Consider the following 17020-nt stretch of genomic DNA (forward strand, 5'->3'; position numbering starts at 1 on the left):
AAAACCTACCATGTCCATGACTTGACAGTTAAAATGGGAGCTTTTTTAGATAAACCTAAGACGGAGAAATATAATGAGTCCAAGATTGGAGGTGGGCTCAGATATGGTCTCTCCTCTATGCAGGTTAATAAAATCAAGAAGACTAGGTTTACCGCCCTTTGATCAACATTACCGACCCATCACGTCCCTTGGGACAATTAAATAAAGTAACGACCTGCCCTGCGAAGTTTTTGTGAAAAAATTCGCCAATTCGCATATATTTAACCACGTTTTCCCTCAACCAATTTTGTTTCCAGGAACCCTTAGTAAAGTAAATTTCTCTTAATTTCCGTGTAAAGAAGGTGTAAATAATTATAAAAAGAGGGGGTGGGGGTAATTTACTCCAAACCATATAGATTAAAATCTCCGTCGCAGGACAAAGTTAGTTTATGCGATATAAATCAATATTTAAATGTTTTACTTCTTTGTGAAATAAAGGGGTGTAAATTTTTATAGAAACATCTTATTTTTCCTTGAACTTGTATAATATATATGCTTGCTAATTCTTTTTAACGTTTTTACTGAATTAGGTTAAATGATTTTAAGAGAAAACAAATGAAGTATAAAAAAGTATGAACAAACTTGACTTTTATGTCCAATTTTTCCTAATCACTACAAATAATTTTCTCCCCCCCCCCTCCACAGCTGAATGGGTTTGTTTGGAAAATCTCTGAATTCTCTGGATCTCCAGCTAACGATTCTATTATTACAGGGATGGAGAATCGAAATGGAAGATGCACATTCGGCAATTATAGGAATTCCTGATCAGAAGGAAACAGGTAGTTTAAAGGAACAGATTGCAAACTTCGTCACTAATTTAAAGGAACAGATTGGAAAATTTGATTTAAAGAGCTGGTCGCAAACTCTGATTTAAGGAACAGATTTCAAACTTTATTACTGACTTAAAGGAACTAATCTCAAAGATAAACTTATCTAAAGGAACACATCGCAAAATTCATCATTAATTCACAGAAACTGATTGTAAACTGTGAAAGAATTTAAAGAAAGATTTTTTGTTGATGCCTATTTAATTTTTTAATTGTTTTCAGAGCATCTTAAATTATTACCCCTCCTTAAACACATATACCCCTAAGAATCTAGGTAAAGATAAAATATTTAAAAATTAAACAAAAATTATGATTTTTTAGTTTCTTGGTTCGGAGTATTTGATGGTCATGCTGGGTCCAGAGTTAGATTTGTTTTTAGAGTCAATGAATTCTATTTATTTGCTGGACCAATGAATTCTATTTATTTGCAGAACCAATGAACCATATTTATATGCAGGACCAATGAATTATATTTATTTGCAGGACCAATGAATCATATTTATTTGCAGGACCAATGAACTCTATTTCTTTGCAGGACTAATGATGATTTTACCTGTTCATTGCAACAAGAACACACTTTGTCCAAGGAAATAACGGTTGTTAAATAAGGGTGAAATCTGGTGGCACTTTTTTTTATAAAATGCTAAAATCCACCTTTCCCCACTTCTCTTGGTTTAACAAAGGATTTCGATATTTTTTTTAAATTTTCCAACCTATTGAGATGTTTTTTTTTTGGGGGGGGGGGTGGTAAATAAAATCACTTATGTAAACCATAAAAAATTCGTTGAAATAAATTAAGATTGGTATTATAATGTCCATCTCTAAACACTGAAAAATAATTAAAATTGAGACTTAAAAAATTTTTGTATTCTTATTTTTAAGATATCAAAACGGACAGTTTTCAGCGGTTCATAACACATCTGTTGATACCCATATCGACATGCTTTGAAAACATGATTCCTTTATCATTCATGTTTTTAAAATTGTTAAATTACTGAATTATTTAGGATTTTTTTAAATTTGTTTCTTTATTACATTTTCCTTCTAATTTTACAAGATTACACAACTAAATCCTTATTTAATTTTAAGTGGGGGAAAATATCCAGATTCGACAATTAGAATATCCGAATGTGAAAATATAAATATCCAATTGCGACTATTTATCCAAATGCTACAGTAAAGATATCCAAATGCTACAGTAAAGATATCCAATGCGACAATAACAATATCCAAATTTGACAATTAAGATGTCCTAATGCAACAGATATCCAAGTGTGACAGTAAAAATATCTAACTACTACAAAAGATATCAAAATGCAACTAAAGATATCCAAATGCAATTAAAGATACCCAAATGCAATTAAAGATATCCAAATGCAATTAAAGATATCCAGATGCAACAAAAAATATGAAAATGCAACAGTAAACCAACTGTTGATTGGAAACTAGGATGAAATGACTGATGCTGTAAAGCGTGGGATGCTCAAAGGGTTTCTAGAGTTAGATGAGAAGCTGAGGAAAATTCCTGAGGTGAGTTTTAATAATCACCATTGAGTGAAATTTTTTATCATAAATCTACGACTTCAGTGCTAAGATGCTTACTCTCCCCCCCCCCCAGCATCTTGGCAATTTTTAGTTTTGTTTTTTTTTTTTAAAAAAAAAAAAAAAAAAAAAAAAAAAACTGACAAAACGGTTATTTTTCAGTTTGCTTTTATAGAATTTTGCAACATCTTTATTTCTCAACCCTAAGAAAGAAAGAAAAATTAAGAACGCGTTTCTGCATGGTTTTTGTGTTTTTTTTTTTGCATTTATCTTTTGCCAAGGTCAAAATTTTACATAATTTAAGAAAATTAAATGTTCAACATAAAAAATTAGGAAAAAGTTGCTGCTATTCATACATTATGCCAAATGTTGACCATAAGATAAGGAAAGAGACAAAACAACTGAAAGTACATCCTAAGAGATTAAAGTAGGGTTAAACTCTCCAATTTCAAATTATATTTAGTGGATTTCGTGTTCAGTTGCTAAAGTAAAGCCCAAACAATAGTTTTGACCTCAATCTTATTTTTGTTATAGATCTGTAAGATATTTGGATCCAAAGTTTTGGAATTTTTCAAAATTATCGTCTTTTTCTTTAAGAAATTAATTTAAACGACCAGAGATGGAATTTAAAGAATTTGAGCCGCGGTTTAAATCGGCCAAAACTCGGTTTAAATTCAGCGCCGGCTTAAATCTTGAAACATTTGATACAATCTAAAGCGGAACCAACCATATTTAAACCGCGGCTTGAATTTAAACCGCCGCTCAAATTCTTTAAATTCGGCCATAGGATGATTTGGCATCTCATTAGTTGACAGTTAAAATGAATATTTGACCGCAAAAATGTTTCTATGGTTTTGTTGATATATTGCCACCCCTCCAGGAAGTAGTTATGTGCTTTCAGTTGAACTTGAACTTGACAAAGACCTTGAACTTGACCTTGCCTTTTTTATAGGTTGCCAGCGGTGAGGATAAGTCGGGAACAACAGCTGTTTGTGCTCTCATTACTGATAAATATCTTATTCTAGGCATTCATTCATTCATACTTCTTTTCATCCTTTTTGCGCTCTCGTTGTTTCATGTGCTATTCAATTCATATCATGAAACCCCAATTTAAGGGCCGAATTTTTTAAATGGTAAGATACACCTCTGGACTCTGATCCTGCCACGCCTCCTGGTAGTATCTCTCCATTATGTGTTTTGGAGGCCGGGGTGGCAGGGCTTAAGTTACTGAACCCCTTGGGCGGTCTGGTTCTCCCATATGGGGGGGGGGCTTTCATATTTAACTCTTTATCTTTATCTTTAACAGACTAAAATAGTTTTTATTTAATTGTAAATTGTAATTCAGTATTTTTTTTTTTAAAGAGTAATTATTGTGTATGTTCAATTCTTCAAATGGTTTAAATATCCCTCCTGTAATTGAAATTTCCGCTAAATCAAAAGCTAAAAATTAATTAATAAGCTGTGAGCCATGAGGAGCCGGGAGCTGCTGACCATTGCAGTGTTGATCGGGATATATTGTCAGAGGCCTAGGATTTCCCTAGCAACTATTCAAATAAAGTTTTTTTAATGAGATTTTTTAGTACATGAACGGGTTGTTGGGATCAAATCTCGGAATTTTTCTATCGCGAAAGTTGGGTTGGCCGTGTATGCAGGGTGGCCAAAATGTACGGATTGTACGGATTGATTTTTTTTGAACCCTAAAATTGTACGGATTGTACGGATTGCACGGATTGTACGGATTTGTTTTCAAATTGTACGGATTTTATCCTGGAAAATACACCGTTTTTTTTTAAATTTTCACTCATTTCAGCAAATTTTTCATGAAAATAAAAAAAANTGTACGGATTTAAAAAAAAAAAATTGTACGGATTGTACGGATTGTTTTTCGAAAATTGTACGGATTGTACGGATTTCTTCTAAAATGTACGGATTTTTGTACGGATGGGTTCAAAAAAGTTTTGGCCACCCTTTGTATGGGTTTTTATTCATCTACAAGAAATGAGGCCCGGGTGCCTTACAGACGAGAAACACCACACTCATTGCTCCCAATCATTTGTAAGTCCGGACTGGATACCTCCAGGTACCTATAGTTGGCAACCTTAGCCTTTACCTCCTTGTACACCTTCCTATCTTCATTATCATCCATTTGGATCAATCCAATTTAAGCTTCTTTCCTGTTGAGTAGAAAGCACGCACCTTTTCCCTGCGAGAGTTTTTAAAAGCCACCCCTCTTGTCCTCCTACATCCGTCAGGTGGTCTTAAATGCTTAATCTGATGTCAACTTCAGATATTTTTGAAACCAAAGGTTTGTGCGTAGTGCGGGAATCGAACCCGTGAACACCAGTCTAGACACCAATCCAGTTACAGGCTGTGGACAATTGTGCTTAACTTCAGTAAACTAAGAACTGGTGTCACACACTAGCAATCCAACCCCACTTCAAGTTATAGTATTCATTCAAATCAAAAAGTAAAATGAATTAACTTTTTGTGACGAATGAATGAATGAATATTGCGTAGCAAACTGTGGAGACAGCAGAGGAGTTTTCTGCGTCAGCGGTAAACCAGCTCTGGCTACTCAGGTTGGGAAATTCGTCAAAAATGAACTTGATATTTTTATTCTATTCAAAATACATTATTTACTTCTATGGTGAAGTGAGATGTTTCGTTACTTTGCGTAATTTTTTTTGAACATATAATTAAAAACATCTCTCAAGACTTCATAATACAACTTTGAAGTAACAATTACTTCAAAATAGTTTAAATAATTATTGATTTTATCGTAAGCAAAATGTAAAATTTATGGGATTCTTTGTTCTTACTTTTTTTACCGCAATAATAAAAGCTGAGAGAAAATTCAAACAATTAAAAAATTTGTTAATGTGTCCGATTTTTTTCTATTGTCATTATTTAATGTGTTGGCTTGATCCCAGAAATTATGATAAAAAGTTTTTACATTTCTTCAATATTAATCGTTTTAGGATCATAAACCCTCCAATGAACCTGAGAGAGAAAGGATTCAGAATGCCGGTGGTACTGTTATGATTCAGGAAAACAAATACACCATTATAGCATGGGGGGGGGGGACCGTATCCGTATAGCCTCCATCCTGCAATTTGCTCCCAAACATAGAGTTACGGTAACGCGCTCACCCTTCTAGCGCTTCCTAGGACTCTGATCCCAGCTGTTTTTTCTTTTTAGATGTATTAGGGTAGTGTATTTTTCGACCTACGCAAATTCGCTATACTCCAGTTCTGACCTACGCCAAATTCCACTGATTGAAAATGTTTTGAATTTCAAATGTATAATCAGATAAATACGATTTTATTATACTTATGCGTAAAATTTAAACTAGAGTAATATTGTGCATGTACTGTGGTGTTGAAAGTGGCGTATTTTGTAGCGAGTAAATGGTTCTCTGGCTGTATCTAGAGCACTGGGGGATTTTGAGTACAAGAATGTTGAAGGCAAGGGACCAACTGAACAACTTGTATCTCCGGAACCAGAATTCTTCATCAAGGTTTTATTTGTTATTATTTTAGTTTTTAAGTTTTTGGGAATCGTTTTTTTATTCATATGTCATTCTTTTGCTTTTGTAATTGATAATTAGTTGATATATTCTTATTTTTTTTTCATCTTTAATCTTTTCATCTCTTATCATTATTTTTTTCTTTCCTCCTTTCTTTTCTTCTTTCATCTTTTTATCTCTTTATCCTTTCTTACTTTCATCTTTTTATCCTTTCTTACTTTCATCTTTTTATCCTTTCATCCTTTCTTCCTTTCATCCTTTCATCTTTTCATCTTTTTATCCTCTCATTCTTTCATCCTTTCATCATTTCATCCTTTCATCCTTTCATCTTTTCATCCTTTCATTCTTATCCTCTCAATCTTATATCCTTCTATCCTCTCATTCTTTTTTGTTTTTTATTCTTTCTCCTCCTTTCATTCTTTCTCCTTTTTTCATTCTTTCTTTTCATCATTCTTTTTTCCTTTCATACTTTCATCCTTACCTCTTTGATCTTTTCATCCTCTCATTTCTTTTCCTTTCATATTCGCATTTTGTCTTCCTTTTATCTTTTCGTCTTCTTATTCTTTCTTCATTCTTTCTTTCTTTCTTCTTTGGTCCTCTCATTCTTCTCTTTTTTCATCCTCTCCTTCTTTCCTTCTTTCATTTTCTCATTCTTTCATTATAAAGTATAATATCAGTTCCTGAAAATTTGTTCAAGATTTGCTTATTATTTTGATCAAATGAAAAATTTTAAAATTTAAAAATTCTTATTTTATAGTGACTCTTTATGAACTAATTGGAGATTTTTTTGTTATTAATCTTTCAATAGTTAACAGTTGAGATTTATATTTTAAGAGTAAATATGGTTTTTAGTGTGTTTTGGTTGATATTTTGCTCTTTGGATCGAATCCGTGGATCCGCATATTTTTGCGAATCATGAGCACTGCTTTTATTCTTTTTTTTTATTTATCATTTCATCATTTATATATAACTAGAAATTCAAGGCGCTTCGCGCCCTTCTTTCTAGCCTTAGAGGGCGCTTCGCGCAAGAATATGTATTTAATTTCTGAAGTTAATTTATAGAAAGTTTAAGAGCTCTTCTTGATTTAGCATTTCTTGATTTCTGCGTAATCCTCTCTTTTAAGAGTTATCTTGTTAATTGCGTGCAAAATTTCATGGCTTCTACTTGGCTGTTCGGTTTCTGCAATCAACACTCGTTATTGGTTTAAGGGGATGGTGGAGATGGCACATTTGATGTAGGGGGAGGGGCTGCCTTCATTTTTGGTTCAAATCTTCCAATTGTTTTGGCTGCAAGCCTAGTTAGTGATCGAAATTCCTAAAATAAAATAAAATTGAATTTTAATGACCTCTAATGACCTCCACAAATAGAAAATATTTCAACTATGGCTTTATGCATATCAAACGAAAGCTAGGAACCCAGGGAATACAGTAGCAGCAACAAATCCAATGTTTGACCTTCTAATGACCTCTAATGACCTAAATGACCTCCAAAAATGAAAATGTTTTAAATATGGCTTTATGCATATCAACGAAAGATAGGAACCCAGGGAATACAGTAGCAGCAATAAATCTAGTGTTTGACCATCTAATGACCTCTAACGACCTAAAATGACCTCCAAAAATAAAAATGTTTTAACTATGGCTTTGTGCATATTAAACACTTGATGCGTTGCTGCTACTGTATTCCCTGGGTCCTAGCTTTCTATTGATATGCTTAAAAGCTGTTCAGAAAATGTTTTATTTTACAGGATATTTGTGACTTTATCTCCGCCCGAATGAAGATCTCTGATAACTTGGAAACTATTTGCAATGAAGTTATTGATACCTGCTTAAACAAGGTCAGCTAGCATCTCCATATCGTCTGTCTGTCCGTTTGTGTCCAATAAACGTCATAACGGCTGAACCGCTCGGGCCCAAAAATGTTGTGTCCAAAAGTTTTTGATTTAAGTTGTTTTTGAAAATGTGCGAAAAAGTATTATGTAATCCGTAAACTTTTTTTAGCTATTGTTTCATATTGTACAAAGCTATAGCAACAATTAAAAGTTGAATTAGAAAGGGGGCGCAAAGCGCCCTACAAGTCTAGAATTCTAAATTTATACTTTGCTTGACTGTTTGTTTGTCTGTTTTTTTATCCTAAAAGCGTCAAAACGGCTGAACCAATCTGACAGTACTATGATAACAACTGACAGTACCATGATACCAAAAGACAGTACCATGACAACAACTGACAGTAACACGATAACAACTGACAGTATCATGATAACAACTGACAGTATCATGATAACAACTGACAGTAACATGATAACAACTGACAGTACCAAGATAACAACTGACAGTACCATGATACCAAAAGACAGTACCATGACAACAACTGACAGTAACACGATAACAACTGACAGAATCATGATAACAATTGACAGTACAATGATAACAACTGACAGTACCATGATAACAACTGACAGTAACATGATAACAACTGACAGTTCCATGATAACAACTGACAGTACCATGATAACAACCGACAGTACCATGATAACAACTGACAGTAACATGATAACAACTGACAGTTCCATGATAACAACTGACAGTACCATGATAACAACCGACAGTACCATGATAACAACTGACAGTACCATGATAACAATTGAGAGTACCATGTTAACAACTGACAGTACCATGATAACAACTGACAGCACCATGATAACAACTCACAGTTGCCATGATAACAACTGACAGTACCATGATAACAACCGACAGTATCATGATAACAACTGACAGTTGCCATGATAACAACTGACAGTACCATGATAACAACCGACAGTACCATGTCAACAACGGACAGTGTCATGATAACAACTGACAGTACCATGATAACAACTCACAGTTGCCATGATAACAACCGACAGTACCATGTTAACAACTGACAGTAACATGATAACAACTGACAGTACCATGATAACAACTCACAGTTGCCATGATAACAACTTGACAGTACCATGATAACAACCGACAGTATCATGATAACAACTCACAGTTGCCATGATAACAACTAACATTACCATGATAACAATTGAGAGTACCATGTTAACAACTGACAGTACCATGATAACAACTCACAGTCGCCATGATAACAACTCACAGTACCATGTTAACAACCGACAGTACCATGTTAACAACCGACAGTACCATGATAACAACTCACAGTTTCCATGATAACAACTCACAGTGCCATGTTAACAACTGACAGTACCATGATAACAACCGACAGTACCATGTTAACAACCGACAGTACCATGATAACAACCGACAGTACCATGATAACAACTCACAGTTGCCATGATAACAACTGACAGTACCATGATAATAACCGACAGTACCATGTTAACAACCGACAGTACCATGTTAACAACTGGTCCAGTACCATGATCTAACAACTAACAGATCCATAATAACAAATATCCTATTATCCAGGGGAGCCGAGACAACATGAGCATTATTATCATCGCCTTTCCCGCTGCCCCCAAGGTAAATCTTTTTTATTAAAGATACTGTCCACGTATTATCATGGAAATCCAATCAAAGAGATTGCAACGGTGCCATGTTTATCTGATTAGTTATATGGAAGATATCGTAGTTTTCCAGCGTAAAAAGGGTTGAATTCTCAACAGCAATACAATTGTGTGTGAAAAAATAATCCGTAAGTCATTCTAATAGAGAAACTCTAGTGAATTCCGAGACAAAAATAAGGATATCATGTTCATCTCTAATCGGTTTAAGGTTGGACGAGTATCGTTGTTAAATCTGCATGCTCTTCTTAAAATATAAGCTAACTTGCATTTACAAGTTTTTACTGAAGCATTTTTTTATTTGGTAAAAAAAAATCCTTTTCGGCGGCTTTGAAAACTTTTTATTCATAATTAATCTTTAAATAGGTTGATCCCGCGGCAGTTAAGGCTGACCAGCAGTTAAATGAACTACTGGAGAAGAAAGTTACAGGTAAATTTTTATTGAAATTGAATTGATTGAAGTGTTGACTGATTGGCTGGTTGGTTGAATTGATCGACTTTTTAACGGTTGGTTGGTTGATTGGTTGGTTGGTTGGTTGATTGGTTGATAGGTTGATTGGTTGAGAAGAGAGGAGAGAAACTAATATTTTGAAAAAAATATTTACCTCAGTAATATTGTACAGGATTTGCTCCCGGTGGAGGATTTGCCTCTAAGAAGGTTTTCATTGAAGAAGTTTACAGAAAACTGCTTCCGGAGAAATATGAATCCAGTGTGAGTAATATGTCAATTCTTAAAGTGGACAAAATTTCACTAGGCTCCATGTTAAAAAAGCAGCAAGTCCGATTCAAAACGGTATCAATCATGCAAAACATAATGGATTTGCGGATTCGTGACGAGCAAAACAAATTGATAGAAAAACCACACTAAATTTTGTATTGTTGATCTGTAAAAGGGGAGCACATACAAAACGTATCGTCACTAAACGTATCATCACTACAGAACATATCTTTTCCCAATATATCAAAGCACAAAACATATATTTTCAAAATATATCAAACTACAAAACTTATCAAACTTCAAAATATATCAAACTATAAAACTTATCAAACTTCAAAATATATCAAACTACAAAAATATATCAAACTACAAAATATATTTAACTACAAAACTTATCAAACTTCAAAATATATCAAACTACAAAACTTATCAAACTACAAAATATATTAAACAACAAAATATATCAAACTTTAAAATATATTAAACTACAAAATATATCAAACTACAAAATATATGAAACTACAAAATATATCAAACTTCAAAATATATCAAACTACAAAATATATCAAATTACAAATCATATCAAACTACAAAATATATCAAACCACAAAACATATCTTTTCAAAATTTATCTACAAAACTTATTAAACTTCAAAATATATCAAACTACAAAACTTATCAAACTACAAAACTTATCAAACTTCAAAATATATCAAACTACAAAATATATCAAACTTCTAAATATATCAAACTACAAAATATATCAAAAATATATCAAACTTTAAAATATATTAAACTACAAAATATATCAAACTACAAAATATATCAAACTACAAAATATATCAAACTTCTAAATATATCAAACTACAAAATATATCAAATTACAAAATATATCAAACTACAAAATATATCAAACCACAAAATATATCAAAAACATATCTTTTCAAAATTTATCTAACTACAAAACTTATCAAACTGCAAAATATATCAAACTACAAAACTTATTAACCTAAAAAACGTATCAAACCCAAAACTTATCAAAATAACTACAAATCAATTTGTTATTTATTGAACAGATATGTGGTCAAGGGTACACTTTTTGAAGCTTGCACACATAGTCTTCAGGTCTTCTCTGTTCTGTGACCTTCGTTTGCTCTTATTCTGGTTTCCAGGAACGCCTACTCCCAGGCTATCCTTCACAAACAAGTTAGCCTCCATCTCGGAGAACAGGGGCCAGATAACTGAGAATTCTGAGTTTACCGAATTTTCTCTTGAAAATTCACGGATTTTCAAACATTTTTTAGAACATTTCAATGATTTGAAATTTTAGATCATGAATTTTTTTGATAAGTTTTGAGTGTGATACGTTTTATAGGTGATATGTTTTGTGATGATAAGTTATGTTTTGAAAATGTTTGTGGTGATAAGTTTGGGACAATATATATGTTTTGTATGTGAAGGGCATGAGGAATAAAGATATCTTTGGAAATTTAGCATGTTTCGGTTAAAATTTAGAGTCGCTTGAAATTATGTTTACCTACCCTTGGAGAACAAACTTATTTAACATTACACTTTAAACTTCATTTTTTCAGGGGCAGGGGGTGGGTTGTACATTAAATTGACTCTGCTTTAAGAGTAGCATGTCTGATTTACAATGGTGACTTATCAATAATATTGAAGCTTTTGTCTCAGAAATGGTTAAATTCAGATAGTTTTTCCTTTGTTTCTGTCTTAAATTCGCAAGTCCGGGTTACACTGAATAGAGAGATAATACTTGAAAATTATTTAGTTTAAAAGAGAAAAACAGATAAATCTAATTTAGTTCTGATCGGGCAAAGTTTGGTTGAATACCGTTGTAAATCTAATTTAGTCCTGATCGGGCAAAGTTTGGTTGAATACGGTTGTAAATCTAATTTAGTCCTGATCGGGCAAAGTTTGGTTGAATACCGTTGTAAATCTAACTTGTCAAACTTAAAATATGAAACTTCTGTAGTTATTTTAAAGTGAAATATTTGTTTCAGCAAGATGATTGCCCGAACCCCTTAGCATCGCTGCTCTTCGCCAATGCCAGGAACGCTGCTGCAGAAGATAACTAGACTTTGACAACATTTATTCACAGAGGCGATAGGAGCAGCGTCTAACAGCAGTGACAGCTGATGCTCCTGACAGTTGTGACAGCTAATTGATCGACAGCTGTCTAAGCTGTTGTTGACAGTGTCATAGCTGTCGCATTTACCTGCTGTTTTAAAAACTATAAATTTGGCAACAATCAATATTTACTCTACACACTTACCACCATCCCCCGCTACTTCATGTCGCACAGTTCAGCGTTATGGAATTGGACTCGGAACTGTTTTTTATTCCCCCCCCCCCCTTGAGATTGTGATTAATGTCACAAATCTTTAAAGAATACTTGTGTCTCCTATATCGCACACAGTGATGCACGATGTTAGGCACTTATCCCGGTATACTTAGTTGTACACTGTAATATTCTTATCCCTTTTGGCGTAAACAAAGTTTATGTACATTGTACTATACTCCTTTCAAATTAGGATAAACTAGAAGTAGCCTCAATATCTTTTCAGTAGGATGAATCAAGGAAGTGTACCTTCTTTTGAAAACCTTCTTTGGTATAAATTTAAGTTTTTCTTGGTTTAGTTTCTCTTATTTCTTTCTATTTTTATGAAGCGATATATATTAGATACTGTATACACTGAATGCGTTTTTTAAAAACGAAGATGGCAGAGTTACGTAAAGGGGAAATGTCCAATAAAACTAATAGACGTCAGAGTACTATTCTTATGTTGATCTGTTTGTTAAAGACTCGTACATGTTTCTGAATCCTGGCTAAGCGGCCTGTAGTAACTGCTGAACAATGTTGTCAGGTCACATGAGTAGGATGAAATCTAGATCCATTTTCTGTAGTCCCTCTGCCCTTGTTTGCCAGTAAGGGGCTTACCGAGGGGGGGGGGCCATGCGGCCATGTGCCCAGCAATATCCTGTTCGAACCTAGGTAGTTAGCAGAACCCTCCCCGAACCCCTCGGAATCCTTTTCGAATCCAGCGAAAGACTATTCAAAAAATTAACTTTTATTAAAAATTGACTTTAAAAAAGAAATAAATTCAAACAACATGAAAATGTGGGGTTACATACTCCTCGTAGCTTAAATTTAAAATCAACTCTTTAAAACTGTTTTAGTGTAAAATTTTGTCTTCTTAGATTTTACAAATACTTCAGATGAAATGATCACAGTGATAAATGATGATATGTAAAATCTTGCAAATAAACATATTTTGAAACTTATTATTTATCATTCATTATGGTACACCATTCAAACAAAAATGTGTAGAAAGTGTATAATTATGTTATTCATAATTCTTTTATAATTCATAATTTATTTTTAAGCTAAGAGGAGCAATCTTTTCCTGGGATTTCGTTGGGTTCGGGCAGGGTTCTGCTAACTACCTTTGCCCGAGGCGTCCCAAATCAACAGGAGTATTTAAAACGTACTTTGTATCTCCGTACTTTATAGTGCTTGGCCGCTAGATGTGTCCCAAAGTACAGGTGTCGGCACATAATATAATTTTACTATGCTTTCTATTGGTTTTCGTCGAGAGGGGTCGTATTTCACTGTACTTCGGACTGTCACAGTCGGAGACGTCATATGTTAGCAAAAAGACTCGGGCTCTGAGTTCGAACAGGATACTGCTGGGCACATGGCCGCATGGCCCCTCAAAAAAACAGGACCAATCAACATTTTTAAACCCCTTTTTTGTGGTTGGAATCTCCCCCTTTCTTCCCTTCTGTTAGTTAGGTGCTAGATAATGATATGTCAGTTTGGTCAAATGTTGAGAACGTCCGTACAACGCGAACCTGTTATGTCTAATCTTGGAACATATTCAATACTGAGAGAAAAATATCCGACTGATTCTTAACTCTTCTTTGTACTGTGTTCTTACTTCTAATTCTCCCACATTTCTTGAGTACAAGTAGCCTGGTCTTTTTATATATATTTTAAGTACATAGCAATTTAGGGGGGGGGGGATTTTTGTTTAATGTATTGTTGATCCTAAACATTTTGTGTGTTAAATATGATTTTCGGAAATGTATGTTTAATTGCTTTTACAAATTTGTTGCCATTTTTAACTTAATGAATCCTATTTTACAATTTATTGTTTATATTTATAACTCCTTGCACCTTAACCTTTTATTTAACTTTAACCCCCCCCCCCCCCCTCCACATGCAACCTCCCAATAAGCTCTCTTTTAACTTGTTTTCTTTCCAATTGCTGTTTTTTCAATATAGAATGAAGTGGAATTTAGGAACTCGTACTTTTCTAATCATTTTTTATTTTTTAAAGAGGATATTCACGATTATTAATGATATCTGTATGAAGAAAAAAAAGATTTTACAAATTAAGAAAATAAATATGTACTTTCTGTTAATGATTTTTTAGTAACGTTAGTAAAAGGGAAGAGAAAAAATACAGGTTTTGAAATTCTAAATTTTGTTAAATAGGGACAGATATTAAATATGAATTTAAAGGGAAAACTGAAAGGGATTATCAACCTATCTAAAAATTAGTATTTATAGCTTAGCCTTCTTTCGTACTTGGCAAACTTCGCGAAATTTTGCATTTTTTTGGCGAAAATGAATTTTGCGAAAGGAAGCGAGAACTATGCTATATTTACGACGAAACAAAAATATTTTTGCGAAACGATTTTTCCATGTATTTTCAATAAAAATGGAACCAACATACTTTTTTACTGTACAGAGGTTTGGTCCATTCGGTCCATCACCATCACCGAATTTTCTATATATTTTCAATAAATATGAAACTAACATCTACTTTTTTTTTACTCCACAGAGGTTTGGTCCATAACCATCAACGAATTTTAAATCGATTTTTCCATTTCCATTCTTACTCTGATGATGCCGTGGGTGAGGACCGAAATCTTGACCTTTTTTGTACTGAGAGCGTTATTTTCATAAGCGAATTGTTTAATATCCTTCAATTCTTTGACTCTTCATCGAGGACAGAGAATTTAGTTTATTTTTCAATTATTGCATGAATTCCCGCAAAATCGGAGTGAACGGTAGCGTAAAGTGTGAGCTTAACACAGCTTTAAATCAAATACGTGTGCCCACTGAAAATTTTACGTCCAGAGCAGTTTCCAAAAAATAGAAAGTAAATCCGTCACTTTGAAGAAAGTAAATAATGTTATCTCAATTATAAAGCAGCTTCCTAAATAAGCGTGTTTGTTGATCAATTAGTTTAAAATTGGGTTTAAGGGTACTTTTGGGAATCCAACACGCACACGAAGGGCCACTTAAAGGTCCTTTTAGATAACAATACAGACTTGAGGAAATATAAAGTAAGAGTAAAATTCAAAAAATGTTCATAGCTTTATTTTTTATATAACCCTACTAGCCCGAAAACTTAAAAATACGTATGACATACGTATATATACGTATTTTTAGGTTTAGGAATATGTAAAAATACGTATAGGAATAGCGTAAAAATGCGTATGAAAAAAACCTAAAAAATCCAATGAATCGGGATTTTTTAGGTTTTTCCTATACGTATATTAGGTTTGAAAAAATCCTAACGTTTCTTAATTTTTGGAATTTTTAGGTTTTACCTAAACGTAAAAATACGTATTTTTCAAGTTCTAAAACTAAAAGAGTGGACTATAATTTTGCATGGGCATTGTCCTGAAGCGTATTCAGGGGGAATGGGGCTAAGCCCCCCCCCCCTTGGACTAGTGAACTCTATTGAATTCATGGGGTTTTCAGACCCCAACGGGGTCAGAAAAACAATAACCATTTTCCCTGTTACAATCCAATCCAATATTTTGTCTACATTCCTTCAATTGCGTCCATCTAAATCAACAATCATATATGCATATTGTCTGTATTTTCAACAATTACCATTTTCCCTGTTACAAGACTGGCAAAGTAAAACTTCTATTTTTTACAGAACAATTATTCTAAAAAGATTACAAAATATTTTCCAATTCTAACTTAAAAATGCATTTTTGTGCAGTTGAGGTTTAGTGAATATATTGACACTTAAAAAAATTACTTGGTATAAAATTAACAAAAATATACGTACTTTTAAGTTTGCCTTAAACTTTTTAACTCTAAAAAAAATAAGTAAAGAAAAATACATAAAAATACGTATTGTAAAACCCTAAAAAAAACTTTGAAACATATCTTGGTATAAAATTTACGAAAATATTAGAATTTTTAGGTTTGCTTCAAAATTTAAAACTCTAAAAAAAAAATACAATTTATTAAGTAAAGAAAACCCCTAAAAAATGCGTAAAAATTACTTGGTAAAAAGTATACCTAATTTTCGTATAAATACGTTTCTGGAAAACCAAAGCATTTTAAAAAAATTGCTTGGTATGATAAATACGTAAAAATACGTAAATATACGTAATTTCTTTACCCAAAAGTTGAGCATACGAATTTATACGTAAAAATACCTATTAATACGTATTCCTATATAGAGACTTCAGTATTTTTAGGTTCTCGGGTTAGTAGGGAAACTAGAAGCCAAAGAGAACAAATACCTCAACAGCAAGAAGTGAATGCAGGTTTACATGGTATGAGGGAGGGAACCTCCGGACGCCATGAGCCTCCGCTATGCAGACACGAGCCTACCAGAGTTGCTAGGCAGACCAAGTCTCGGAGCCTCCGCTTTGCAGAAATGAGCATGCGCAACACATCAAAATGTGCCTCTGTAATAAAGGAGGGTTTTTAAAACTTGTGTTTTAAGTTTTAATAAAAGATTTT

General features: G+C 33.3%; 1 protein-coding gene across 1 annotated transcript; it reads left to right on the plus strand.

Annotated features, from left to right (window-relative positions):
- Positions 1–12314, plus strand: LOC111704006 (protein phosphatase 1A). The gene is made up of 14 exons (XM_023476111.1): positions 1–123; positions 752–818; positions 1188–1246; positions 1391–1453; positions 2316–2396; positions 3361–3433; positions 4926–4987; positions 5387–5455; positions 5809–6000; positions 7656–7772; positions 9406–9459; positions 9867–9944; positions 10120–10212; positions 12240–12314. Exons 1-14 carry the CDS (start codon positions 34–36, stop codon positions 12312–12314), a joined length of 1173 nt encoding a protein of 390 aa, XP_023331879.1. The 5' UTR covers positions 1–33.
- The last annotated feature ends 4706 nt before the right edge of the window (positions 12315–17020 follow it).

The sequence above is a fragment of the Eurytemora carolleeae genome, unplaced genomic scaffold (genome assembly GCF_000591075.1).
Source record: "Eurytemora carolleeae unplaced genomic scaffold, Eaff_2.0 scaffold572, whole genome shotgun sequence".
Lineage (NCBI taxonomy): Eukaryota > Metazoa > Arthropoda > Copepoda > Calanoida > Temoridae > Eurytemora > Eurytemora carolleeae.